The sequence below is a fragment of the Struthio camelus genome, chromosome 7 (genome assembly GCF_040807025.1).
Source record: "Struthio camelus isolate bStrCam1 chromosome 7, bStrCam1.hap1, whole genome shotgun sequence".
NCBI lineage: Eukaryota > Metazoa > Chordata > Aves > Struthioniformes > Struthionidae > Struthio > Struthio camelus.
The window spans coordinates 19,464,434-19,492,284 of record NC_090948.1 but is presented as its reverse complement, the minus strand read 5'-3'; the positions used below and the strand labels follow the sequence as shown (position 1 = coordinate 19,492,284).

Sequence of the window (27,851 nt, the reverse complement as noted above, 5' to 3'; positions counted from 1 at the left end):
TGCGCCGCGTTTCCGGCAGGGCCTGCCGGGAGCAGGCCGCGGAGCAGCGCCCGGCGGCGTCGGCCCTGGCCCGCCTGCCCAGCGAGCTGCCGCCGCCGCCATGGTGCCGAACCAGCTGCTGCTCTCTGCGGCGGTGAGCGGCGCCGGGCAGGAGGGCGGGGAGGGCGGGAGCGGGGCGGGCGGCGGCGATGGGGCTGTGTTACGGGCGGAAGGGCCGCTGGCGGCCGGTCCCGCGGCCGGGCCTAGCGCGGCCGGGGCGAGGCGGTAAACAGCGGGCGGGGCCCGGGCGGGGGACGGGCCCGCCGCCATGGCCGGGCGCTGGGAGTCGCTCGGGAGGTGCTGCCTGACCAACGCGGGCCGTTTTTCCATGTGGTTTTTCTGTCTTTTCTAGTTTTAGCCCTTTAATAAAGCTCCGCAAAAGAGGGTTATTTTATGGGTGCTTCCCCCCCCCCCTTTGTTAGGGATGTTAATAGCTTTATTTAAGACGTAGTTCCTTTTGAAAGGAGCAGCGGGTTTAAAACTAATTAAACTTGACTGTGAATTTTTGTTCCCCAAGTGGGAAGAGTACTTTGCAGTCAAGCGTGCCATCCCGACTGCATCGCATCCTGCCTTTCAGCCGGGACGGCTCCTGAAGCCCAGGCTTTGGTTGCTGCCTGTCCTCTACTACAGTTAAATACCTTTTACTTGTCTCGGCTTGCTTTCTTTTTGTTTATTTTATTTTTTTGTGAGGAAGGGGCGAAATAGGTCTTGAGCGAGTAAACTTCACAACACCAGACAGGTGTATGTTTACAGTGTCCTTCCAAAATTAAAAAAAAAAAAAAATGGCAGCATTCGCCCATGGATGAGATTCTTTGACAGATAAGGAGTTCATTTTTATGTCTTACCTACAAGTCACCTCATCTTGGTATCATCATATGGCGTTAGTTCGGCAGTTGTTCAGTCGCTGTCCACGAACGCCTTCCAGCAGCGGTGGAACTGCTAATGTAAAAATACAATTTAAGAACAGTATTTGTCTCTTCGGCTATTGCCTTTGGAGGAGGAGTGGTCTGCAAGTGTCAGGACCTCGGTTGTGAGTTTTCTTTTTTTTCCCCCCAATGTATCGTTGACTATTGTAGTGATTTGGAGGAAAGCCTGATGCTGTGATGATTGTCCTGGCAGGAGAACAGCCTTTCAGGACCCAGTATTTAGCCATACTTGCCCTTATATTTGCAGGCACAGCTTTCCAAAAAGGCAGTCATCAGCTCCTGAGAGCCCCTAGCAGTATGCTTCTGCTGGAGTGGCTTTTCTTGCACCATCTTTTTTTTTTTTTAATTCCTGAGAACTTAAACTGTGCCAGTTGGGAGCTGATTACTGACTATATCTACTTCTTTCCTGGGGCTGATCATCCATGGGCAATCACTTTGGAAGAACCTTTCTCTCCTTTTATTCAAGATTTTTTCTGCCTGTTCTTATATTTTATCTGTCTCGTGTTGACTTTCAAACACATTGCGTCAGTGAGGACTTTTCCCCTTTTCTTTCAATGTAAAGGAAGCATTATTTTTGCTATGTAAAACATTTCCTGTATTATTGTCATATTCTTAAGATTTAGAAGCCAAGCATAAAAATACTTGCTGCACATATGTTTAATCACACTCATAATGTATTCAGCTTTTCATAGAGATCACATAAGAGTCATTAATAAAAATAGTGACTGGCTTGCTTTTAGAAATACCTCAGCTGTGAAACCTGCTGCTGAAATGTGGATTATCATGGGACCGTGCTGAGAGAACTTAAGCACCGTTGCTGCTCTTTGCTAAGAGCATGAGGCCCACTTACACCAGAGCACTGCAGACATCTGCAGCCCTTTTCTTTTTTTGACTGTTTTGTTTTTTTGTATGAGTCTCATGATAAATAGAAAACGTAAAGGCAAATTAGAATTTTTTGATTTGCGTTTGTTCAAATGCGTACTTCTATGAGAGCTGTGGCAATTTGATATCTGTTTTTAGGAGAGTTCAAGTAAATAACATGATAGTGTTAAAGCAAGAAAAAAAGATAAAATCTGGTACAAATAAAAATGAGTTTAAAAAACACAGTCTTTGAGCATCACAGTGAAAAGATAGTGTTTTACATAGTCTCTACGATGCAGAACAATTGTTGATGTCAACAGAGGATGCTGTTGACCCTTTGCATCCAGATGAGGAACCTCATCAAAATCGTCCCTAACAATGCGTCTTTTTTTCAGCTACTGTAGTTAGGCTCCTGCATCTTTTTTTTTTTTCTCTAATACTGCCCAAGACTCTGAAATTAATTGTTTTGAAGTACTCTGTCCAAAGCTTAATCTTGGAAGTAACTCTGAAGTTCATGGAAATGGTGCCTTTTTGCTTTCTTTCCGATGCTGCTGTTTTTGTTGCTTTATTATAGTAGCATCTGAATGCCAAACAAACAAAGTCACAACAAAGAAGTTGCAGATTGGTGGAAGAGCTTTGATTTCATTATTTGATTGCCCTATAGGTCTATTGGAAAGCTCTTTTTCACTTTCAAGAGGAAGTTTGCAGATTTTCTGTTTTTTGTCTGAGGAGGAATATGATTATGGGAAACATAGGAATCAACAACACTGAATCAAATACGTTGGCTTTCTGTTCCTGTCCACAGCAGGAATTACCAAGATACTTGCAGAGTATGTGCCAAACCTTTCCGCATGCAGCTATGTAGTAACCAGCTCTCTTGTTGTTAGCTCTAATGATGTAAATGTTTCAGTTATGTAAAGGCTTTTTTGGTGTCAGTGCCAGTTTAAGCAGTTCCCAGCTCTAGTTGTCCTGTCCCTGTGCTACCCCTCCAGTTGGCTGGCATAGCTGGGTGTGGGGCTCTGGGTGAACTGTATCAGGGAACTTATCTGCGTTAAAATAATCTTCTTTGGATAGGATCGTTTTTAACCTGGATCAGTTCTTTGATTGTTTCACCTATAGTTTCTCAAACCTTTGCAACTGAGCAACTGGAAGGACAGTGCAAGAGCAGCGGGGAGGGAGATTGGGAGGGAAGTTGGTCTACTTTAGCAGTGGCTTCTGCTGAAAGAGTTGGATGTGTAACTATGCCCTGAAAAACAGAGATGATAGATCTGGAGTTCAACCAGCGCTTGATAATTTGATAACGTTAAGATATGCGATATTTTGTGGTTTTATATCCATTAGTTTGACATTGTAGTCCCAAAGCGTGTGGAATAAAAGAGTTTATTTCTTAGTATGAATGTTCTTTGCAAAAATGGTGCTGATTAGACCTTGTGTTTTTCCCAGAAATCTTATTGTTTGGTATTTTAATTATCATGACAACCAGCTTTCCGACTACCGATGTAAGATCTAGCGATCTATAACGTTGTACCACTGCCAACAAACTTTTTTTTCTTATCTTTGTTTTTAATGTGAGCACATCATTTACTGTCCTCCAGGCTTCTAAAAGAGCAGCTCCTGGGGGAAAATACTCACCTTTTTCCTACATAAGGGGGATTGTTTGAAAAGAAAGGCCAAAGATGTTTATCCGTCTTTTAGTTATCTGCATTTGCATGAAGATTAAATATGGGAATATCTGTACATAAATTATTTATAAAGTGTTTTTTGACTAGTGAAGTCTGTGAGAAACCACAGTTCCTTTGCCCTGTGTTATTTGGAAAATACTCTGCATTGTCCCTTGTGTTTGGTTTGGACGTATGAGAGTATTTGCACTCACTCGCTCTCTTGCTTGTGCATGATGCACAGTACTGATTTCTAGTTAAGTTTTGTCCATATTACTTTAACAGGTGTATTGACTGCATTATTGGTTACTGTTTTCAGGTACATGGCCATGGTGACTATGATTCTGATTTTAGTGATGAGGAAAATGGAGAAAAGTCTGTGCAAAAGACTAGAAGGTAATGTACTACAGAGTTAACACTTTGCATTGTGTATTCCATGTAGATGGCCTATAGTATAGAAGATTATGCGAAGTATGTTAAGTCTAGTGTTGAAAAGTTTTATGAAAAATCAACCTATCTGTTTGCTTTCTGCATCTCCTTATGTCAGGTTTGCCAGGGCATGTCTCCAAAGGGCACCTGAGAAGGATCAGTTCTGCCATGTCCCTCTGATGTCTGTCTGCCTTTCAGTTCGCACAGCTGAGTGTGCTTCATTTTTCCAAGCGTTAGCATCAACTGCTGGCATTTGTCTGCTCTGTTCACTTTACTGCAGTTCGTCAGGACTCGTGGAACTGCTAAGAGAGAGCAAAGAAAAAAAAGGCCAAGTGGCAGCAGGCTTTCTAGAAATAAAACACGTGCTTGAAGGAAATGAAGAGCTGATACTGCTTGTTTATTATTTAATTTATCAAGAGAGCTGGGAATTGTGTTGGTGAAGTTGTACTCAATCCTTGAAATGTAACTGCACATCTCTTATTTCTTTGCTGGTTATTTCAGTGGTTCACACAATTAGTGATCTTGAATTTTGTAGTCTAATCACGTTCTATTACTAAGTTGTTTTTTTTAAATGTATTTATTTTTTGGCACTGTTGCCCTTTGCCACATTGCACACAATACAGAACGTTTTGTTTATGTTTACACATCACTTTTTCCTTACCTTTTTCTGTCTTTTCCTTGCTCTGTAATTGGACTTTATTCAAGAAGGCTTTCTGGAAACTTTCCTCGGACGCTTGCATGCTTTCCTCTGTAGTGTTTCAGCCCATTGGAAGAATGGGTTTTGTAGTGTCTGAATGCATTCTGGGGCAAAATCTTCAGTGTCTTAATCACTGGGATAATAGAAGGCATTGTGCTGTTGCATTCTGCATTAAAACAGTGAAGGTTTTTGTTCAGTTTTAGTTTGCAAATGCCGTTACATTGTAGCGTTCCACTTCCTAGGAACCTATTCCTAGGTTGCTATTAACTGTCAGGAGCCTTTCAAAAATACCATCTTTACCCTTGTTCTGACACACTACTACTGATTCCCTGTAGGACTCTAATGTGGGTTTGCTGCATATATATATATATATCCTTTTCTTGCAATATGGTTGTATTTATTTTCACTTTAATGAAAACGGTAGTCTTAAGTCTTCTGCATATTGCTGTTTTTCAGAGTCTCCTTATGGGAATTTTGTTCCTACTGATCCTTTTGAGCATACAATATGCTTAGTTTCTAGTGTCCCATATTTCACAGACTGAAATATAAATTCCCTGGCTTGCTTTATACAGGTTTCTGACTATCTTTCTGCCAGCTAGTAATTATGGTAAACTCTTCTTCACTTACAGTGATGACTGAAACTAACTAAATATACCTCTGGCTAGTTAAAGTACATCACTTTATATTTAACTTTTCATTAATATGTCAAATACTGGAAGTATTTTTAGCTGCCGAATGACAAATGCAGTTCACAAGACAGTATTTAAATCAGCAGTTCTTGTGACTACACTAAGAGAAGCAGTGGTGGTTAATGAAGTGTCAAGACATTATCATGAGAGGGTGGGACATGATTACTAACACTCACTTTTTTTCTATGAACATACTGTCCTTCCTGTTTTAACTTGGCTATGCAGCCTAGATTTGTACGTGGCTTTAAAAGTAGAGTGAAACCGAGGAGATTTTTCAGTGTGGTTCTAGAGTGGTAACGTTCATAAAAATCAAGAGGTGCCGTTATAAGCAATTTTCTCTAAATGCTAACTGTAAGCAAGTGCCTTTCTGGATTTGTCCTGCAAATGAAGTACAGTCTAACCTGATGTTTCTTCTGAGATTTGGTTTGTTCACGTAAAAGTAGCGCTATAACAGTTACTGTTATTCAAGTTAGTGCAAACTTTGGCATACAGAAGTTTTATTGCTTATGAAAAGTTCTTGACTAACTTATTTTTCCCCTTTTTTCCCCCTACCCTCAGTGTACAGGAAGGTGACCTTCTGGTCAAGCCATTCCAAAAACCAAAACAAAGCAATGTGGCTCACAGACAAGTTGCAGCTGAAGAATGGGATAGGTATCTTTTATTTTCACTCTTGTGAGACTTTTTTTCAGTAATGTGAAGATAGCTTTATTCAAACATATTTGTCATTAACAGGGAAGAAGCAAGAAAAAGAAGATTTCATTTGATAGCTATGGATGCTGTATCCTTCTGTTAAACTTTTCTTCAAGTTTGAAGATGGGGAGACAGGTTTTCCACTGTGGTGAAATATTTCTGTCAAGGAAACTTTCCTTCAGATTTCTCAGTTATCACAGAAATTTACAGTGTAGCATCAGATACTTAGTAGTTCCTCGAAACAGCCCATTAAGAGGCATTTCCACACTCTTCCTATGTGCTCAGTTGTCTTGTTCTGGACTAAGTTACTATACAGTGCATTTATTTAGACTGGCAGAAAGAGGCTTTGCCTTTTCATTTGACTGTACATAAAATGTAATTCTATACAAGGCTGCTATTATCTTTGGACAAATAAATTTGTACTTGAAATACAGAAACACATTAATTAATTCAAAAGACTGTTTAAAGCAGCATTATCTCCAGTAGTATCTTCTACAGATGCTCTGCTGTAAGCCTGTCTCATATCACGTGTAGTTTTATTTTAGTTCTTTCTTTTTGAACCTCTTAATTGTATTTCATGCATCATTTGTAACTGCTTTTATAACTGCTGCTTGATTTAGTTTACAGAATTTCCCCTTTTATTTAGTTTTCACCTGGGACAGCTATTACACGTTTTAACTAGGTTTATCCAAAATATTGTCAGTTCCTTGTTTGTTTAAACAGCTGTTCTTCAGCGGTAGAAGTTACTAAATAGGCAAGTACAGAATAAATTAAATATGGTAAGAGTTGCTTTAGTCTGAAAATTCAAGTAAGCAGAAAGTAACTCCTCCTAACCAGCATTTGAATTTGGTCAGGAGCTACGTATACCTTCTCATGCCTGGAAAGGGGACATGTCTTAATCAGTCTCACTGAGATTGTAGACTATCACTGGCCACAGAAGAGCCCGTATATTCTGGAGCGGCTGCGTGACTTGTTGTGTAGAGTCTCTTTTATGAGTTTCTGCTAATGTTTTTGAGTGGTTTCTCTTTAAGACCTTTACAGTTATTACAGTATTTAATAAATCAAATGGCAGTACAAAATAGTATGCTGTATTAAATGTGTTTAATTGTGCCAGTTATACCTTCTGGGCTTGCTTCACAATTGTCTGTTCTGTTCCTTCTGTTTGTGGTGGGGAAAAAACAGAAAATATATACTAAATGTACTATTTTTGAGTTTTCTTTGGAAAGTGGTTTCTCAATAAAATTATTCAAATTCATATCAAAATAGTAGGTTGATTAAAAATTACTCTTATTCACACTGATATAATAGTTGCCTGGATATGTCCCTGGAGATAATGTATTTCCTGATTTATTATTTCGTAAACACCATACAAGTTAATTGAAAATGTTTTTAAATAACCATATATATCTGTTGTTTTGATATGTGAAGTTGCTTATTTTCCAAATAAGTAGTTATATATGTTGGCTCCTATTGTGGTACAAAATGTGTTTCAAAGCATGTGTCTAAGGCCAAAGCGTTAGAAAAGCGTTACATATTTACCTTTGATTTTCAGATTCAGAGTCAAACTAAAGCAGGTAACTTTTATTTTTATGTTAATGCTAAAAAGTAATAAATTATTTGATTTTGGTAGCCATACTATTTTAAACCTAAATGGCATTACCAATAAGCTCGATTCCAAATTACAGCAGAAGAATTGAACCCAGCTTCTATGTGTATGCTTATAGAGCATCTTTAAAAAAAGAAGATTATAAATGTCTGGCAGGTGAACAGGGTTTTAAAGATTAAATTGCCTTGAGTTCTTATATTTGAAATGCAACCTTTATAAAAGTTTGTAAAGTGAAAATTGCTAGTTAACTCCTTTCTTTCTGGAAACTACTAAACTGCTTTTGAGGAAAAAGCTTCTTTCTGTTATTTGTTTGTTTGTTTGTTTTGTTTTTTATTCGGTTATATTTTCATAAAAACGTTTATTATTCTCTTAGTTTTAAACGAGTGGTAAAATAGAAGAAGTCAAGCACTGAAACTGAATCCTTAATTACTTTATTCAGTATGAAAGACATAAAAAGTTTGTGAATGACTACATTTTATACTATGGTGGCAAAAGGGAGGATTTCCGACGTTCCAGGTAAGAACCATTAGCAAGCTTCCCTTCACTGCCCCCAAACCTCTCTGTCATGTAAAGCTGTTAAATATATGCTGTAATATAAGGGGTTTTTTTGTATATCAAATTGTTAATGGTTTTGTTCACAAGGAGTAACTGTAGTAATTGTAAATCTCCGAAACACAGAACTGTTGACTGTCTTGTTTCATTTTGCACCGTTATTTTTTAGAAGAACTTGCCGTGAGCTGAATTTTTCTTGTTTTGTTATGTAAAAGGAAAGATGACAGGTAAACGTTAATTTTTAGGAAGGTACATTGAGAAATTTCTGGCAGTACCTTGAGCATATCAATCTGGAATAACTGTGAAACGTGCAGAATTACTCTCCGTTGTCCAGAATAACAATCTCCTCCCTCAGAACGCTACATAACTGCCTTCTAACGTAACTGTTTTCTTAAAAAGTATTTTCAGACAGAATCAAGTCATCCACAGTTTCAGTGGCTATTTGCCACTGTTTTTTGTTTTGTTTTGTTTTGTTTTTGTGAAAAGGTATACCAGCTTGTAATATCTACTTGAATAGTTTCTATTCAATGGCAGTATATTCTGTTATGCAGTGAGCTGGAGATAAAAACTATGAAATAGGGATGTTTGTCTAATTACTGTGTGACTGACTTTTCATTTTAATGCTATATTGTACTAAAAAAAGGTGCCCTTTTATAGAGCAAATGACAAGACGGATCTTGATGTTATAAGAGAAAACCATAGATTCCTGTGGAAAGAAGATGATGAAGTAGACATGAATTGGTAACTAGAACTTTTATAAGACATCTTATTTTTAGATCACTTTGTACTAAATTTGGGGTGTCCTTATTAAGAATTACTGTGCATACTTAAGTGTTCATTCTTGGATCTTTAATACATTTTAAAATGAAGGACCTTTAGGAAGTACAGTAATACCACTTAGTGGCAAAATTAATTGGTGACAGAAAGCTAACAAATATTTGTGCATTCTCTGAGAGTCAAATGACTGTTCTGAAAACTGTGAAGGAAACGTAGTTTGAAAAATCGCAGTTTATTTTGTGGTATAGATATACTTTAGAAGTATTTTCCGGTTTTTTGGGAATTGCTCCTTAGCTCATTGAGTGTATTTCCTTTGCGTTTCTAGCTTTGCAGCCTGTGTTCTTCAGATGGAACAATGTGTCCTTGTCTTGCTAGTGCTATTGCAACGTAAAATGAATTATATTATGTTCTGTATTTAATAAAAATAATGCCTTTTGTTTCAGGGAGAAGAGGCTTGCGAAGAAGTATTATGATAAATTATTCAAAGAATACTGTATAGCAGATCTTAGTAGATACAAGGAGAATAAGGTACACTTCAGTACTGTAAATCACCTTGGTTTTAAAATGTGTTTAAGCAGATATTTACTGTTAAATTGCCTTCCCATGGTAGCGTGTTGTGAAGCCAGACTGTTAGTTACCCCTTCCCTAGTAAGAGAGTTGTGAGAAACTGTAAAGTTATTTAATAAGCAGTAGAAAGTTTGAATACAAGCATTGTCAGTGCCCCAAAAATGTGCTTGCGTGGGAATAGAAGCATTTCTGTCTGATGGTGTTTTATGAAGAGGTATATTGTGTTCAAGGAACGGCAGAAAATGCAGAGGTTAGGGAGAGAAGGCTAGAGAGGTTTGCCTAGAGAGAAGCACTAGATAAAACCTAAGAAAAACCTGGGAATGTTACTGTTTTAAAAAAAAAAAAAAAAGGTCTAAAAAGAGTTTTGTACTTGAATGCTGGCTGAAAACATTTTGAAAATGCATGCTCAGCAGCAGTTTCTCTTGCTGGTTGTTCTTTTCTTTTTATGGAAATACGATTTGTATGTTCTTTTTAAGTAACTAGAATTTCTTCAGAGAAACAGCCAAATTCCACCACCATTTTTCCTTCTTAACTGGGACGGCCTTTGTTTTTTCTGAGTTTTTGACTGACTAACCTCTTAGTCAAAATGAATACATTCATTTTGTTTTATGATTTTTGCAAAGAATGTTGCTGAACGCAAACATGGATTAGTGTTTTGTTACCACATAGTAACAAAGCAGCCCTGCAAAGAGTGTCTATATAGTACTTTGAGACTATTTGTAGTATTGAAAATGATATTCACTGGTAAGTATTTGCAAGGACTGGGCTTAAACGCTAATATTAGGTGGAAAAAATGACAGCCTTCTAAAGAAAATTAAAAAGTAAAATACTGAAGATGTCTCTCCCTCCCCCTCCCCCTTTTTGCAGTGGTTTTATTTTCCTATAGCTATTTCATTTCCCTCAATCCCTTCCCCCCTCAAAAAATAGCTGAGTTTCCCTTGAGCTTACTTACAGATTTTGTTTCTTTCGTTGCTGTGCCAAGTTTCCATATGTTTGCTATCTTTGGTGGGAAACTGTTCTGTCCCAGTTTCCTATTTTTTGCTTTCTTGTGTGAACAGTATTTCCCTTTCAGACTCAGATGCGACTGTCCTGACTTTGTGAGGTCACTCTCCATTTCTGTTTATGCTAATAAGAATGAGTCTTGTTATCTCTGTTCTTTGAATTTCCATTTCAGCAGAACTCTGATATATCATGTAATTTGTTTTCTTACATTAGGTTAAGTTTTCTGTTCTCGTATATGGTATGACTATGCACGAGTCCTTTCTCCAGGTCTTGTCACCTACTGATTTAGCCTTGCCCACTTTTGGTACAGAAAGATGTCTAAGTAGGTATTTTTCTTGGAAGTCAGAAATGGGCTGTTAATCAGTTCCCATTCACACCAATGGGATGCAGTCTGTGGTTTCAGGTTTATTCTGCCTTGATTGTTTTTCTGTATTTCCAGAAACTGGAACTAGGGTATCTTTAGCCCCACATGCCTTGTGTTTTGCAGTGCTATTGTTACAAGAGATGCAGGGTGGGTAACAGGCTTCTCAGCGGGTCAGCCTTTCACGTGATAGTTGATAACGCTCCATATCCTGTTAGGGGATGTCAATTTAAAGTTGGAGATCAGTTTTTTTTTTTTTTTTTTTTTGTGTTGCCTACACTGAGACTTGCACGTACATACTCATCGTCTTTTCACAACTTTTAGTTGTTATGATATGGGCCAAAATCCGTTAGCCAGCTAATTCTTCTACAGACCTCTGCACAGAGATTGCGACTGAAATCTCATCTAGAGCTTTTCTTCTGACAAAATGCATTGTTTTCCTAACCATTGAATAATAAGTATCAGTTCTGTGGCAGGGATCCTCTCAAGGTCTGAAGAATCAGCAGAGCAACTTGTCAAAGATGAAAGCTCAAAAGAAAACCATAAGAAAACATAGACCTGCTGTGTGTGGCTTCAAAAACTTGATGATATTCTTAAAATTACACACCTGCAATCCTAACAGAAGTTCACAGTCGACTTTTAGTAGCCTAAATATGGGGGGAAAAAAGAGGCAAAAGCTTATGTTTTATGAAGTTGTGAAGATTTTGTCATTCTTTCCAAACTGGGCCTTACCTCAAGACCATGAAGATGCACAGATTAAAGAAACGTCTCTGGCAGAGTGGTAACCGAACACTAGGGCCTTTGTTTGGTTTTAATTTTCTTAAATGGTTCCACTCTCCCGCCACTTAGGCTTTGTAGACAAGGATCCTTGCATGTAGAAGGTTAAATGTTTTCTTGTTTTCTTCTTTACGTAGTTAGGGCGTGCAGTCTTTCTTTTAATTTGAGCGAGCAATGCCGAGGAGGCCCTCTGATATGAGCCTAATTGTCCCTATAGACACTGGAAGCGTATGCTCTTCCAGTTCTTTCCTGCTGTTTGTCTGTTATTGCTTGCATTTTCCCTAGACAAGAGTTCTTTTAGGTCAAGGTTGTATTTGAACCTCTGCGTATCTGTCTGTAAGCTCTGAGGCTGATAAATGACCATCTCTATCGTCAGATAGTTCAGTTTTATTGTCAGCGTTGCTGTATAGTAAAGGAGAGTGCTCCCCACTTAAGTTTTACTTGGGTAGATATTGGACTAGAAGTGTACTTTTCTCTCTGACTTCTCACTTTTCCTAGGGGGTTCTTATTTGCTGTCTCTGTGCTTTGTTTTGTAGCTTAAAGGATTGGAAATGTCTCTCAGTTGCTAAGAAATTAAAACTATCTGACACCTGGTCATTAAATAGAAATTCTTTTTGGTCTTTCCAGATCATTTTCAGATTTCTAGGCCAATTTGTCTTCTACTTTGTAACGTCAGAATATTCAGTTTTGTCACTGTTTGCCAGGAGGGAAGAGATGTCAGCGTTTCTGTGAGAAGAAAAAGATTTAAAATATCTGTGGCATTTTTCCTCAGAGTTTTGTCTAATTAATACATTCCTTTTTTTCCTGAAAGAAGTGACTGTGGACATCTTAGTTGTTGTTACAAGCCAACATTACTCAAGCAGTCCACATTTTAATTTGGGAATTTTACTGTTTATGGATATGAAAATGCCTTCCACTTTTTAAACTATCATTTCTTACTAAGTTAGGCATTTGATGCTCTTGTAAAGGATCTGTTTTGGATTTGTACTACTTGGTCTTGGTCTACCTTACAGATAGAAAAATAACTCGTTTAGGATCGTGTTGAACTCACTCGTCAAAGACGGTGAGGCAGAATAGTTGTCATTCGCTGATGTTGCTTCTGGTTTCCTTTATTTTGCAGGCTGACTTCAAGAACCTGCACTGATTTTTAATTTTCCTGTGTAGTTTCAGCTACAGTTCCTGGTATTGCAGCAGTTCCTGGCATTCCTGCTATTAGTTAGAGGACTTCAGTTGTTCTTTATGTTTTTATTTTATTTGTTTCTTCTTAGCCTTTGGCACTCTTTGTCATTTTCCACTAGTTGGTGGAAGAACGATTGTCAGAAATGAATTGCACATGAGGACGGCTTTTGTCCAACTTGTAAAGTGGGCTTGCTGTGAAGAATGCCACAGGTGGTTCTGAGTCCCTCTTTTCCTTTTAGTGAACTTTTATGTTGCAAATAGACCATCGGCAGGATTGTAATTGGACTGCCTTGCTACTAATTGTATTACCGGGAAATGTACTGCAAAGCTGTGTTAAGTGATTGCCAGTAAGTTAGTTTGTGGAGGTTTATTTAAAAAAACAGATTTAAAAACTGTGATATCTGGATTCCTTTATGAGTCCTACCTTTGTGAAGTATATTTTACCTTCTGTTTCCAAGGAGCTGTTCAGCACAGTTCTTGTTTTATACAATTGTTTAAATTTTTGTTTGACTGAAGCGTGAGTGGTTAAAATGGTACTTTTTTAGACCACGTTGCAGAGTGTAGAGTAGACTAAGCACCAGCTGTTAGCAAATTGTCATCGTATGGAGTATGGTATAGAAGGTTTTTTTCCTGCAGTTTTTTTACCGGTGAAACTAATAAGTATGAAAACATAGTGTATATTATATCACCAGTTCCAAAATGAGTGGACTGGTACCAAGAGGCAAATATTTTATAGGTGTTCAGATTTTTAGCTTTTATAAGCATCTTCTATGTAATATATTGACTTGGGGAAACTCGGAGCAGACAAAACTAGTTTGGCTACTGATCTCTTTTTGCTCAGTTTTCCAGCTGTGGTTATTAAGGTGCAAAGAATTTACATGAGCATGGCATATTCTTAAGAGGCAAAACTTTTGGTCCCCTATGTTTTCAGTGTTCTTTGAGCCGCATAGTTCTTTTCACGTGAGGATTCTGTCCTGTTGCATGAACAACATTTCCTGAACAACAGTAAAGACCACACACAACAACAGACACCTGTGCTTCTGTAGAATAATTAAAATTAGATTAAGATCAATTCAGATAAATGCCGTTTATTATAGAATTTATGTCACTGAACCTACAAAAACCACGTTTGTGTAAGTTCAGACTTTGGGTGCCCAGATAGAAACTTCATAATACAAGGGGTGTGCTTCTATGACCTCAGAACCCTTTTTTCCCCTTGTCTTTTCACATGAAATCTTGGATTTTATGTGCTTTGCTCACAGAGCAAAGTTTCATTTTATCTCGTTGTCATGCATTTTTCATGGATTTTAAATGAAATTACCAGATACCCTTTTTGAACAAGTTGTATGCTATGAAGTTTTATCCCCTCTTTCTAATTGCTAATGAAAATAATTTTATTTCTCCCAAGCTGTTCTTGCTCTGCTCCCTCTTTGATGTTTTCTCTAGGCTTCACTGCCATTTGAGAGGATGAAGCAGATTCTACTGGAAAGCAAAAGTAGTAGATGGATTATCTTCATGTGACGTTTCTAGGCAATGTAAAGAGAAATACAACTTAATTGGGTGACTCTCTTTCTTTTTAGTCTTTAGGTTATGAAAGGTGAGGCACTGAAATTTGCCTTTATGCTTTTTCAGTATTCCAGTGCTCTCAGTTTTTAGTGTGGACAGAATTACAATGAAGAATCTGGTGAAGTCAGGCTTTCCTAACTTCCAGTTTGTTCTTCTGCCTGCTCTGAAACCTCTCAGAATGTTGTTAATTCAGTATTTATCAGTATCTCTGGGAACGTGAATTGCATGAGTAAACTGGAACCCTTCTGACAACTAGAATCAGAGGTACTTCTAATTAATGGAGAAAGGAATAAAATTTTACTACCCAGAACTGAATGGATGAACGCAGGTACAGGATAGCAATTCACTAAAATTAATCTTTACATTCACTTTCGACTATTCACAACTTAATTTTGTTTTTTATCGTAACAGTTTGGATTTAGATGGCGACATGAGAAAGAAGTAGTTTCAGGAAAAGGTAATGCTGTCTTTCATTTTATGTTACATTTCTCCTTGACTGTTGTGTTTCTTGCTGCTTTTTGACATTATAATTGTTTGACACCATCATACTGCATTTGGTAATGTAGAATTTCATGGACATGTCTTTTAGCTGCTTCTGTTCAAAAGCTCTCCATTACCTGATGAGTCTTTGCTACCTTTAATTAGTGTCCCAATACTTTTTCCTCAGAAGATCCTTTTCTTAACAGTTTCTCCAGTGTTGTTTTGCAAATTTCTAACTTTTTAGTTTGAGTTCCATGTGTAATGTCTGTTTCAGACTAAATTGTTTTTGAAAGCTTCCGTGAAAATGGTGGCCATGTCTCCTAAACCTGTTTCTAAACAGTAGCTCATTGTGACTGTTTCTGCATGTGAGTTCTTACAGATGTTTTATTGGGATCCCATTCCATGGCCTAGGGGCATGGACTTTTTCAAGTAACTGAACAGGCAAGAATATTATGTGGAAATATTGCTATTCCAGTAAGGGAAATATTCATATCCGTGTCCTGTTTTCAGAAGTCATGCATGCACATGCAAGAAAATTGAATGGAGTGATACTGTTGATCACTACGGTTCTGTAATTCTGTAACAAATTGCAAGAACTTAGAAATGCAACACTTGTTTTTTAAATTTTTGATACCGTGTTTCACAGGAATAAGTGTGAATATGAATGGATTTTTTCAAATCTATAAATACTTCTCAAAACTCCTAAAGATAGCAGTTGTTGTAGTCCTATGTTGCTTTCAGCACTAAGAATTATTTTAGCAGATAGCTAACTTTGATATGGTTATGTACTGTACGCAACACTTCAAGAAGATAACTGAAATTAAATGGGAAATGAGTAATTTATGAATAATTATGTTGTCATGGGGAGGAATTTCAAGCTGTATTATACTTTTACTATGTGCTAGTACATATTTAAAAATATGAGAGAAAGTGCAGAATTACATGTTTTAAAGCCTTTTTAATGAAATTCTAATGGAAAGTGTAAAGCTTATTTTAGAACAACTGGAACATAAGAATTGAGAAATAGTACCTTTCACCACTAAGGGGCGCAAGAATTCAGCGTAATCCAGTGTATTAGGTGTTTTCAAATACTCTTTGAAGTGGTCATTTAAGAAAAACCAAATCTTTAACTTTTTTTTTGCTTTTTTTAAAGTATAATTTAGTAATATAAATTGTTGATAATAAACTATAGTAAAGTATTAATAGGAAGCTTGTTCAGCTATCAGTGGTTGATAGTTTATGTTTGAAAAAAGAGAGCGCTAGCTTGTACCTTATTTAAGCTGTGAAAATAATAGGGGTGAGAACCAGTTGTATTATGGTTTGGAGTATGTTAAGAAGGAAAGAGAAGAATGGGTTACTGACATTTAGTTGCTTTGTTTTCCATGTCTTTGCCAGGTGATGGGGAAGGAGGAGGGTTAGGATGAGTGAAAGGAAAGGTATCATTTAAATTACTAATTGTCAATGCCAGATTTTTTTTTCTTCTCTTCTTTCCCACTCCAATCTTTTTTCATAAATGTCGTGAAAGAAGGTCATATTGAAGATCTCTGTTGTATCTCAATAAACATGAAATGTAGTCTTAATGACAGTTAATGGTGTAATATTTGTGTCCAGCCTTAGTAAAGGGTTCCACAAAATGGATGTCCTTAACTTAAGTTAATTTAGAATTCCTACTTTAAATTTTGTAAAATAGTGAATAGTAAGCACATGAGTGAAAATAAATCCTTAAAATGAAAAGCTTTAAGCTATTTCAAATATATATTTTACATGCCTTCCTAAGTACTTTTTCCTCTACTTTCAAAACACTAATAGCAGGGCATGGCGTGAAAATAAAAAATAAAAGGTACTTGAGGGAAAATGAGATCGTGGACAAGCTTTCAGTAGGAAGATAGGTAACAAGTTCATTTGATAGAAGTGAAATGGGGACTTCCAGCAATATGCAGAAAGAGGAAAGCTGAACATGTGGATATATTTGCTGGGTTTTACTTACCTATTTTTTTCTTTAGTGTTTTGATAGTAGATTCCGTAATAAAAATACGCAGGCTAGATATGCATTACTGGACAATTTAGGATTTAATATCTGCAAATTGATCTCCCTGTGTCTTTTCACTGTTTCACTGAACTAACATTTCACTTCTATGATAGTAATGTCTTTCTGAGCCTATTTTATATGTACATAAATATACATATAATATGCTTTGCCTCATCTGAGCAAAGGTTCTTCCCAATTTGTGTCCGTTTATTATTTCTCTGTAATTTCCTCCATGGAAAATATGCACACTATCAGTACCCAGGTTAGTGCATTGTGTGTCCACGTACCAGTTTGGTATGCCTGAGTTTTGATCAAAATCTTTTAAATTCAGTCTTTTGACTTTCCAGATTTCCTTAGTATATTTAATTTTCATTTAACTTTCATGTCTGTACTTGTATTTTCCACCTATTTTGCTTTACTGTGAGAAGCAGAAGGAACTAAGAGCTTTGGAAAGCAAAAATTTAACAACCAGGTTATAGGAGTTGCAATTCTGGAAATGAAGGCAGTAATTTTCTGGCAGATCATAGCAAGGTGACAAAACTCCAGACACAAACGTGATTTAGGATATACATTTTTCTTGCTGATTAAATTAGGTAACTGTCCACTCAGCACACTGGTTTCCGTGTCTTCTTTTCCTGGACATCTAACGCTGCATTTTATAGGCAACCCAGAGATTAGTTGGGAACTAGAGATTTCACTGTGGGCAAAGTCACATTTCAAGTACTGAACCATCTGATGCGTAGTTCCTTCTGACTCAGGTTCCCTGTCTGTAAATGGGGATTATAATGATCTCTTATTTCTTTGCAAAAATATATATTTGAAATGGTTTTATGACATTCAGCTATACTACAGTGTTAAATATTATGGAAAAAGCCTCAGGAAAGGTAGAATCCTGTATTCAAGGCAAGGTTTGTTGCAGGGTTTGTAACATGAAAGATGAGGATAAGAAAAGTCTGGTGCTTCTATACGTATATACAGTATGGAGCAGGGGTCTGTTGAGAAAAATACCATGATTTCAAATATTTAGACCATCATAAAATATGAGTAAGTGTATAAGGAGACAGAATTATGGTGGTATACACAGTCTAAGTTCTGGTTTACTCAACGGTTCATTGCGTGACTTAGCAGTCTTGAAGGCACCCTTCCAACTTCATTCTTGTCAACATATCCAGTCTCACATGCAAAATGTGAAATATCCTATGCAAAAAGCGAAATATTCACAAGCGATTTCTACATACTGTAAAGAGCAGCTAATGATAAAGCTACTGTATCTTTTTTCTCTATGCCTGTTTTTCTGGATTTGGTTTGGGAGTTGTTTTAGAAGACATGAAATTAACAGAGAATGCTTAAGTTCCCAAAAGTTTTATATGAGGATAAATTTCTCTTTATAGTTTTTCTTCTTTATAACTGCTATAAACGTCTCCTGATAATATTCTGTCTTAAATAAGGTTAAACATATTTATTGCATATTAATTTCAAAATATTTTTTGATTGGAGCCCAGTTTTCTTTGGTTCAAGTGTTAACATTGCAAGTAGTTTTACATGGCAGAACTGAAGTATCTGAGGACGGTGCCAATCCACTGGTTAGCAGCTTAAACAGAATGTTCTGAGGTTAATCTTTCACAAACAGTCCTGCTTGTGAGCCTGTTAATACAGAGCCTTACCACCAGCTCTGCATACATATTAGTCCTCTGCAGAGAAAATATATGTGTCTGCACAGAACTGCTATATTGGGAACACAGCTGTGTAAACAACATACATTTTGTGTAAATTGTTTTAAAATTGATATTGTATTTAATGTAATAAACCCCCAGAAGTTTTTGAAGCTGCTGCCTACTTTCTCATAGAATTGCATTTCTTTTTTTTCTTTCTTAATATTGTTTTTCCTTTCTTGAAAGAAAAAAAAAAGTGTTTCTGGAAAGTCATTAACATACAAATTGTTTGTCCAGTAGATGAGGTAGACTTGTAATCAGAATATGGACATCTTAATTGTGTATATACACTGTACTTTGAGTAGTTTGATGTCATTAAAGATGACTGTCTGAATTACACCTTCTGATCCATCACCCTCTGCTAAGTAAGTAATCATTTAGGATATAGAAAATACCCTGGTGACATTCATTTTCTTTGATTATTAACTAGAAGTTTTTCCAGAGTTCCATATTATGCTTCTTTTTTCTGAACATCTTCCATCCTCTAGAATAATGTAAAATTTCAAGGTACGTTCTTTCTTTGCAAATAGGCAGTATGAGACAAGTGTGATTGTTTGCTGTCATTAGCTCTTACTAGTTCCTTAACTTAGATTTTTATTTTTTTTAAGCTCTGGGGCCTTTTTCTTTGAAAGAAATGGAAATCAAAAAAAGGAACACTGAGCAAAATTGAAAATAACAACCCCAAGCCTATGCATGTTAATCATTGAACCGTGATTTGCTTTTTTTGACCTCTTTAAAGGTCAGTTTTCCTGTGGAAATAAGCACTGTGATGAGAAAGAAGGCCTGAAGAGCTGGGAGGTGAATTTTGGTTACGTTGAGCATGATGAAAAGAGAAATGCCCTTGTGAAATTGAGTAAGTCTGCTCTTCTTATGTTGGCCTTCAAGAATATGTAAACTTAAACAAAGACAAATATCTTGTACTTTAAAAGGTATAGCATGACACTCGATGATAATTATATTAGTATAAGCGAAATGGAAAATATGCTGCTATATAGGAGATCATTTTGTTATATTAATTACAGGTAGTATGATGGTCTTGGTTTGGAGAGAACGACTGCTATCATTACATATGACAAAGTTGTTACAGGTTTAGCACTTAATGTTGTATGATTTGGAATGTAATGGAATTAGAATACTTGATTATAAGCTATTATGTAAATAAGCTTGTTTGTTTTTAGTGGACAGTACTGAATTGCAAGATGAGTTTCATCACTGCCGCTGCCTAAGCTATGTGGCTTAGGAGTCCTTAGGGCTTTGGAACAGACAACTTTTGTCTTGTTGTCTTTCAGCTCAGTTACTTCTGTTTTTAATACTTACATTTTTTCCCCAAAATTTTAACTTAAATTAATTCCTTTCCATTCTCATCTCTTAAGTGCGATCTTCTTATTCGAGTACATGTTCATAAGCTCAATTAACCATATCAGAGAGTACCTATACTTTCTGTAAAAGAAACTAATGGCGTTTTTCTTTTGTCTGCAAAAAGCCACTCTGTTTGGCAGCATTTGCTCTTTGGAGAAGCTATAAGAGATTCATGGCTCTTCAGTATAATTGTAGAACAATCTGATCTGTCCACAAAGATCCATAAAATGTATTATCAGTACGCGATAAACACTGCTAGTTTCTTATGAAGAGTTATCAGAGCTAAACTTGTGATCTTCCTCCAAATTTATTAAACTCTAGATTTGTACTGAAGACTTTGAACATGTTATTTTTCTTATACGTGGCTGCAATTACAATGTTACTTTTATGTTGGAGGAAAAGTTAATAACATTTGAAGAAAGTGCTATATCTAGTTTTATAAATTTATTAATAAGTTTTGTTAAAATACAAGGCTGTAATGTTCTTCTTGTTCTCTTTTTTTTCAGGACTGTGTCCAGAATGTTCCTACAAACTTAACTTTCATCACCGGTAATGAAATATTTTGAAAATATGGGGACTGAATTATTAATAGGTTACATTTATGCTTAACTGAAAAATAGGGAAAAAATCTTCAGATAGACGGTTAGAAAATTTATGCTGAAATAGATTCTGTTCTGAAGTTCTTATGAAGTCACTGATTTGATATACTTGAGGGTGAGATATTTTTGCACTAACGAAAGTCCAAAAAAGCTATAAGAACTATAAAAATCCCCCTTCAAAGTTTCCTTACCATGGCTTTAGCTCAGTGATTATTTTTGTTTTCTGGAAGCTTATGCAAAACACTGTCTTTTCCATGTTCCTTGTTGCTTTGTGTGTAGATCTGGAAAATGTTTTTCTTTTCCTGCTCTAAAAAATAGTATTTTTATGTGTGAATCATGTAGCTGTGATTTGAAACTTTGAATTTGAGTAGTTGTTCTAGAGAATCACTCATTAATAGAGAAAACTAAAATAGAGAAAACTAAAAACTAAATTTTTAACCTATAAAATGTGTGCATTAAGTTTGATTTTTGTTTATTGTAATCTTACTATCAAATTATTCATATGCAGTTTGTATGGTTTTCTGGATCTTGATGCTGTTTTAGCTGTTCGTAGTTGCATGCCTCCATTGCTATAGTATCTGAGGAGCACAGGACAGGGAAACCTTGGAGTTATGAAACTATTATTTCTATTTCTATGTGGGTATATTCAAGAAAGTTAATTAAACCATTTTAAAAGTTAATTCTTATTAAATTTAATTAAAGCCCTAAGTGTAGATGAATATTCAGAATTAAGAAGGAGAAAAAATTAGGTTAGTTTGATTTGCCTTCTTTTTGGAACTGACATTTCAAAATCACTTTAGTTCTGAATAAGAATGATCAAACTTATTTTCTGTTTGTCAGTTTGAGGGAGTAATACTCCCTTTGAATCAATTTCCCTGACTGTTTTTGGCCAGACAAGCCTGAAAAAAATTGTCTGTTGTTACACAGTAAGCCCACATAAGTAATACGGAAAATAAAATACACAGATTATTGATCTGTGGTAGGTTCTTAGGCTTAAGATTCTTCTACCTCGGGTTTTATCGCTATCAGATAAGGAACTATACAAGAAATTGTAGTAACTCCATTTTTGTTATTACATGTGCACAAAACTAAGTTGCTACATAAAAAATTTAAGATTTCAACCTATGTCAATATAAAGTGGGTACATGGTATAACATTATTTTCTGTATTTAACCTTTGATTGCCAGTTCAGTGTCATTTTAGCAGCTTTAGAATTTCCTGACCTTTGTCTTCAACTATATGCCTATAGTATTTCCATAACACTTTCAATTTTAAACTGCATTTTCAGCTAGTAAATAATTTTCAGAAAGAATGACAACTGTTTGACTCAATTAGATATCTAAGGTTTACACTGTTGTTTGAGGAATACATATAATAGAGAAGATAAACATTCATTTTTTAAAGGAGGAAAGAAGTCAAGCCAAAGAAGAAAAGAGGCACAGCTGTATTGAACTCTAAAGAACCAAAAGTTAAGAAGACAAAATTATCTTGTTCAACAAAAAGCAAGTCCAAAAAAAAGACCCATAAAGGTAGATTTAAATTTTAAACCTTTTGTTGTGAAAATATTCAAAGAAACATGTTGGATGTTAGCTCTGCCATAGCTCTAGGTATATAAATGTATCTGGACTGTGTAACTCTGGTAGTGAAAAAAGGTAAGTTTCTTAGTTAAATAAAATCTCTGAGGTGTACAAAAAAGGTAAATTTGAAAAAAAAAACTTTTTTTTACAACGTACAGAAATGGGAGAGCCTTTCAAAAAATAGGAAAAATTGGAAGGAGCATTGGTCTAAGAATTGGGATGTTGCATGCCAGAAGGCGTTGTAAAGTATCTTGATTCTTTGAGGCTTTGGGGTTGAAAGCTTTCTGGTAATGTAAGATAACCATTTTTGCACCACAGATCTTGGGATAATGTATTTGAGCTTGAACTGATGACCTTTGAACTCATGCGAAAAAAAACAAAATTGCCTTTGCTTCAGTGTTTGCTGTCTTTGAATTAATGGTGTGTGCATGCATGTGCACATGCTTATGTGTACTATATTGTGATAAATATATCCTTGTAAACATTTTAAGAAAATGAGAAACACTAAGATAAGCTTTTTATTTTTTACATGTTTCTTTGTAGATCAGGTTTCTTCAGAAGATTCAGATAGTTCTGATAAAGGTAAAGTATTTGAATATCTTTTGCTTTGGTATATTTTTTCAATAAGTTATACCATATTCAATTGTCATTGGTTCTAGCTTTATTTACTAGCAGTGTTAATATTTGATAAAATGCTATGAAAGTTGTGTGAAAACAAGCAGAGATACGAAGAGTCAAAAAATAGTTACTTTTAAATTCTTGGAGATAAACTGTTAGGAATTTTCAGAAGGAAATCTTTCAAGCCTAAGGAAGGAAGAAAAATAGGATATAACGCAGTGGAAATAGAAAAATAAGGGGTCAGTTTGTTCAGGACAGAGTAGTGGGTGCAGAAGCAGGTACATTGTTAGTAATTGCCTGGGTCAAGGTATGCATATATGTGCTGTGTAATACTATGGAAAATACTTTTCTAATATATTAATAACTACTCTAATTCCTGTTGTGGAAGAGTACTAATATGCATGCTACCCACAATATTAAGAGGAGAGCACTGGGAGAAGACACCATACCAAATATATCCTATACTTTAACCAAAGTCTGTTCCAGTTACCACCCGAAGTACCTGGTACAGGTACAGTACAGGTAGAGACCTACCTGTTGCAGGTGGAAGAGATCAGAGTTTCAGTGACTCCTTAGTGGTGGTTATCCTTATATTGCACTAATTCCAGCCCCAGCGTCTTTTCTGATGAAACAGGCCCATCTCTTGATCCTACGAATTCTTGCTGCAGGCTATCTAGAAGGGCCTGAGTGTTTTTATTGATTGCTCTTCTGTGCTATATGTTTTTTGGAAAGTCCTCAAAACCTATTATTTCCCAGCCAGATGCAGGAAGTCCTAAAGTCTTATGACTCAAACCATATCTAAAGTCTCTGTCTTGTCAGGAAAGTTCTGTTTTTTCTCAAGTTTTTTCTCAAGTCAGGGCATGTTTCTAATAAAGGGACCTTTTTGCTCTGTCACTCCCTTGGTATACTTAAACTGAACAGTTATTCAGAAACCCATATTTTTTACAATTTCACTGATACATTACAGTTGATAAATTTTGTCATTCAAATGGAAGTAGAATAACTGATGCATTTAATACCACGATTTGAAATTGTATTACGGTTTTGGATATGTGATTATAAATCTTTAATTTTAGGAACAAAGTGCTATGTTGCTGTTGATATAAGGATCAGAGTTTTGTCATGATCCCTATTATGTTTGGCCTAGATATCCGTTAATGATATCTAAGAGTCATTTTGAGGTTGTATTGAATAACAGTTGGCAAATCTTTTCACTTTCACTTCATACAAAGTAAAGGGAGGGGGGTTGAGTCTTGTGGTTAGAATTAAATGTTGCTGCTAGCAAACAAGCACCTGGATGAAAAATGTGATAAATTCTTTCAAAATTAATTTCTTAGGCAGTTTAAATTTTTTAACAGATTCAGGTAACAGTGATGTGCAAGATGGTCCTTCAGATGCAGACTTTTGGAAAGGTCCTCTGCAAGAGCCAGATGAAAAATCACGGTTAGTTTGGTCAACTAGGAAATTTATATCTGGTAAAAGTTTGAATAATTATGACCATTCCGAACGGCAAAGGTAGAGACTTTTCCTGAATGTTTTAATGAATATTCTGACATGTAAAGTTATGTTAAATCGTCTTCCCTGTAGTGAATCTAAGAATATTCTTGTAAAAAGAGGAGACACACCGGAGAAAAAGCTGTGTCAAGCCGCTAACGTACTGCTGCCAAGATAGGTCACATATCTTAGAAGTAAATCCTAACAGTCAACTCCCTGCTGTTGCACAGAGGGATACGTGAAGGGTATGGGAACAGAGTGAACAAGTCAAAATGTTATATACTGGGTACACATTGTAACTGGGAATCTGCTGAACCTTTTTTGTACAAAAGATTAGCTCCTAATAGATCAAAAGCAGAACATTCTTTGACATATTTTTATTTTTTATAGGGAGGAGGAATTTGATGAGTATTTTCAAGACTTGTTTCTCTGAAACTTGAAATGGATGTAGGCTGATTTTCTTCCTGGCGCATCAAGATGAGTGCCTGGAAATCCAGTCATATTTAAGGACCAGAGACTTTTTGCTTTCTACCAGTGTACCGTTTCTACAGTCACTCCATATGGACCATCTGGGTGGAGTATCTTTGTAGAAGGATTCAGGCCTAAAAACTTTCTTTTTCTTATTGTAGCCTGTATACTCATGGAATACAAGAAATAATCTGTTCAGTTGAGTGTAAAAGATATTGCACCCTAACTTAAAAAGAGGAAGGATGTAAACAAATAAGAATGTAGTTTATTGACAGTGCATCACAGAATTTGGCTGCTTTTTATTTTATCCCCAACTTTAGTTTTTGCCAGAGTTGTTTAAGAGACGTTTTGGAAGAGTCTATTAGCAGTTTATAATCATAGACTTTAATGTATTAATATTTTTAATTTACTAAACAGGAGTTAATAGACTTAAATTTATTGGTCATGTGGTCTTTAATATTCAGATATTAGTCTGTGTAAGTATTTTTAAATGCTATTAGGGAAGTTCAGTTTTTAATCGAGTATGTCTTTCACTTGAATTAAGTAAATATCTGAAACGCCTTCCCTACTCCTTAGTCACCTTTAGTTCGTTATGACATTGTTTTATATTTTATTTATCATATGATATGACTAATAATCCCACTCATTAATAAAAATGCAGTTACCTGTTTAAATTTTTGATTTAATACATAAAACGTGTGGCTTGCTGCTGGAGATGTACACGTGGTTTGTTATCTGTGGTTTCTGATCTCCTTAGCATTGAATAAATGTTAATCCTTCCTTGAAGTGTAATCCTAAATATACAAGTAAAGAATGTATATTGCTTGAGAATCTTAGTGGGTTTATTTTCCTATTCAAATTGCAACACAACTTTAAACATTTTTTTGTATGTTTCCAAAGAAACAGTCTGCACATTAATAGTTACAGGGACCATTTTCTTTGTCAGATGAAAATTACTTTGGATATGAAGGACAAATTTGTTTTGAATTAAATGTTCATGTTAAACAATCTGAAGAAAGTTAATGTTGTATAAAATATATTTTTGATAAATACTTTCCACTGTAGATGTCACAATAAATATTTGATGTGGAAAACGTAACAGTAGAGGTGGTTGCAGTGTATTTATGAACATATTATTACATGCAGTCACGTGAATATCAATAGAGAACTCTATTTACAAGTAATATTAATTACATTTTTAACAGTTTGTACTTACATAATAGATGACAGTACAAGGACGCATTTAGGGTGTCCTTGAGTAACAAATAAACGTAGGCTTGTACGAAGGCTTCTTTAGGTAAGAAGATGGATTTAAAGGTTAATTCTCTGTCATCTTGCAAGCATGGTTGAGAGCCAAATCCAATCTGCAACAATCTGCTTACATGCATGCAACTTGCCTGAAGGGGCCTTTGTAGAATGTGTTGCCGTATCTATTGCTGCAAGTATTGTACATTAGGCATGTGTTCTGAGTAACTAACTCCTCTTTGGGTCTTCAAAACACAGTTATAAAATGGTACAGTATACATATTAAATACATCATTTAATACAGTTTGAATAAAATTATATAATGAAACAACCTTGGAATAGCTTTCTTTTGTATCTACATGTAGTCCAGAAAATAATACATGATACCTATTATTTATGGCATTGTTAAGTTTGCATAAAAGATTTGGGCCAGTTATAGGTAAGGACATAATAAGTGGCAAACTTTTTGTGTCCTTTTTAAAAAAATTTCTGTTGATAGCTGTGCAGTATGTGTGTAGAGCATTCTTAGAAGGGTGTATAGTAGGGCAAATCTTTCTCCCTTCTCCCTAGATGCTGAGAGTGATCCTTTTAGAGAAAAAAACTGTGTAGTTCTGCTCTTTTGCATTTGATATCCGTCTCCTTTTAGGAAGGCATGGGACTGGATCCGCTGAATGCTTAGATACATACTTAATATACTAGCCATTTTCCTTCCTTTATCTGTAGGAGGAGCCAGCTTCATGGGACCTTAGTAGTAGGTACGGAGTGCTCCCTGTCATTCTTCAAGGACAGAAGGTTTTTGTAGGAAGACATGTTCCTTACAAAGAGCTAATTTGCACGCAGTTGTGGAAAGGGAGATACGTGAATTGTGACATGGCCTACTTCTATCCTCTCCTTCCCAAAATTAAACTGATGCCTATTCATTGGTTTTCAAATACAGGAAAATTCTGTCCATTTATTGCATTTTAAAAGAGTGTATCATGGGTACATGCTCTTTTTAAAGCGGCATTGAATGTAGAGCCTGCTGTAGATAACACTGGTATAGGTATCAATACATTCTCATTTAAATGATGCTTATGGCCTGCCTTTTTAGGTTTTTAAAAATAAAAGGCAGTTGGTTTAGGAACCACGGGCAGAGCCACTTGCACATGAACAAAGGAGTGGTTTCTCCAAGCTATGGATACAATTTACAGATTTATCCATGGTAGTTTTAGAAATAGACTGTGTACCATGGACCTGCTTCTTATAGAGATGAGCCAGGGAATTATTTTTAGCTCTCCTAAAATGAAATAAATGTTTACCTCTAGAATTGTATCTAGTATTGAGTAGTAAGGAAAAGGACACAATTCCATAAAATGGAAATACACATAATATAAAAATCTAAATACACAAGTTATGAAATCTGCAATTTTTTGATTTAATTTTGCATGTTAAGTTTCATTCAGTAATTTCATATAAGATCTATCAAAATTACTTATATTTTTCAGGACAGGGTGCAGAAGTTACATGTTTTAATAAAAATATTGTGTATAAATTGTGACATGAAATAAGATCGAGACCTCACAGTTAACTCATTTTTTCCTCTGTCTTTTGATTTTTCAGTTTTTAATTGTAGCTGTTTCTTTTACTCAATTAAAAATTATTTCCAGCAAATGGCAGATGTTTAAGAGGATTGTTCAGAGATTGATCTGTACTATTCTATGCCAAGCAGAAATCCACTGGGGCTCATTGAAGTTCTTTCTAGGTGTCTTTTCTGTAGCAGAAACAGTGTCTTTGAGATTATGTATCACAAAATTATACATGTTTTGGATTTTCCCTCATCTCCACCTCCGCCACCTCCTCCAGCTGCATTTTCAGCTAAAAAACAGAGAAGGAAAGGAATGTGAATATTTTCTGT

General features: G+C 35.9%; 2 protein-coding genes across 2 annotated transcripts in view; one reads left to right on the top strand and one right to left on the bottom strand.

The window, feature by feature from the left end:
- LOC104146038 (protein FRA10AC1) lies at positions 1-26,288 on the top strand. Its single transcript, XM_068951163.1, has 14 exons — positions 1-133; positions 3,804-3,880; positions 5,858-5,950; positions 6,032-6,077; positions 8,035-8,111; positions 8,805-8,888; positions 9,368-9,452; positions 14,788-14,833; positions 19,337-19,450; positions 20,463-20,505; positions 21,960-22,084; positions 22,676-22,714; positions 24,109-24,193; positions 24,635-26,288. The coding sequence occupies exons 1-14, from the start codon at positions 101-103 to the stop codon at positions 24,675-24,677; spliced, it is 990 nt and encodes a 329-aa protein (XP_068807264.1). The 5' UTR covers positions 1-100; the 3' UTR covers positions 24,678-26,288.
- The window catches only part of PDE6C (phosphodiesterase 6C), a 42,710-nt gene continuing 40,393 nt past the window's right edge, over positions 25,535-27,851 (bottom strand). The window contains exon 22 of the mRNA XM_068951161.1: positions 25,535-27,811. Within this exon, the coding sequence (XP_068807262.1) occupies positions 27,741-27,811 (71 nt within the window). The 3' untranslated portion in view covers positions 25,535-27,740. The remainder of the gene's footprint in view (positions 27,812-27,851) is intronic.

Coding starts and splice junctions, on each gene's coding strand:
- LOC104146038 (XM_068951163.1), top strand. CDS start 101: ATGGTGCCGAACCAGCTGCTGCTCTCTGCGGCG. Junction 22,715..24,108: donor TTCAGATAGTTCTGATAAAG/GTAAAGTATTTG, acceptor ATTTTTTAACAG/ATTCAGGTAACAGTGATGTG. Junction 24,194..24,634: donor GAGCCAGATGAAAAATCACG/GTTAGTTTGGTC, acceptor TATTTTTTATAG/GGAGGAGGAATTTGATGAGT.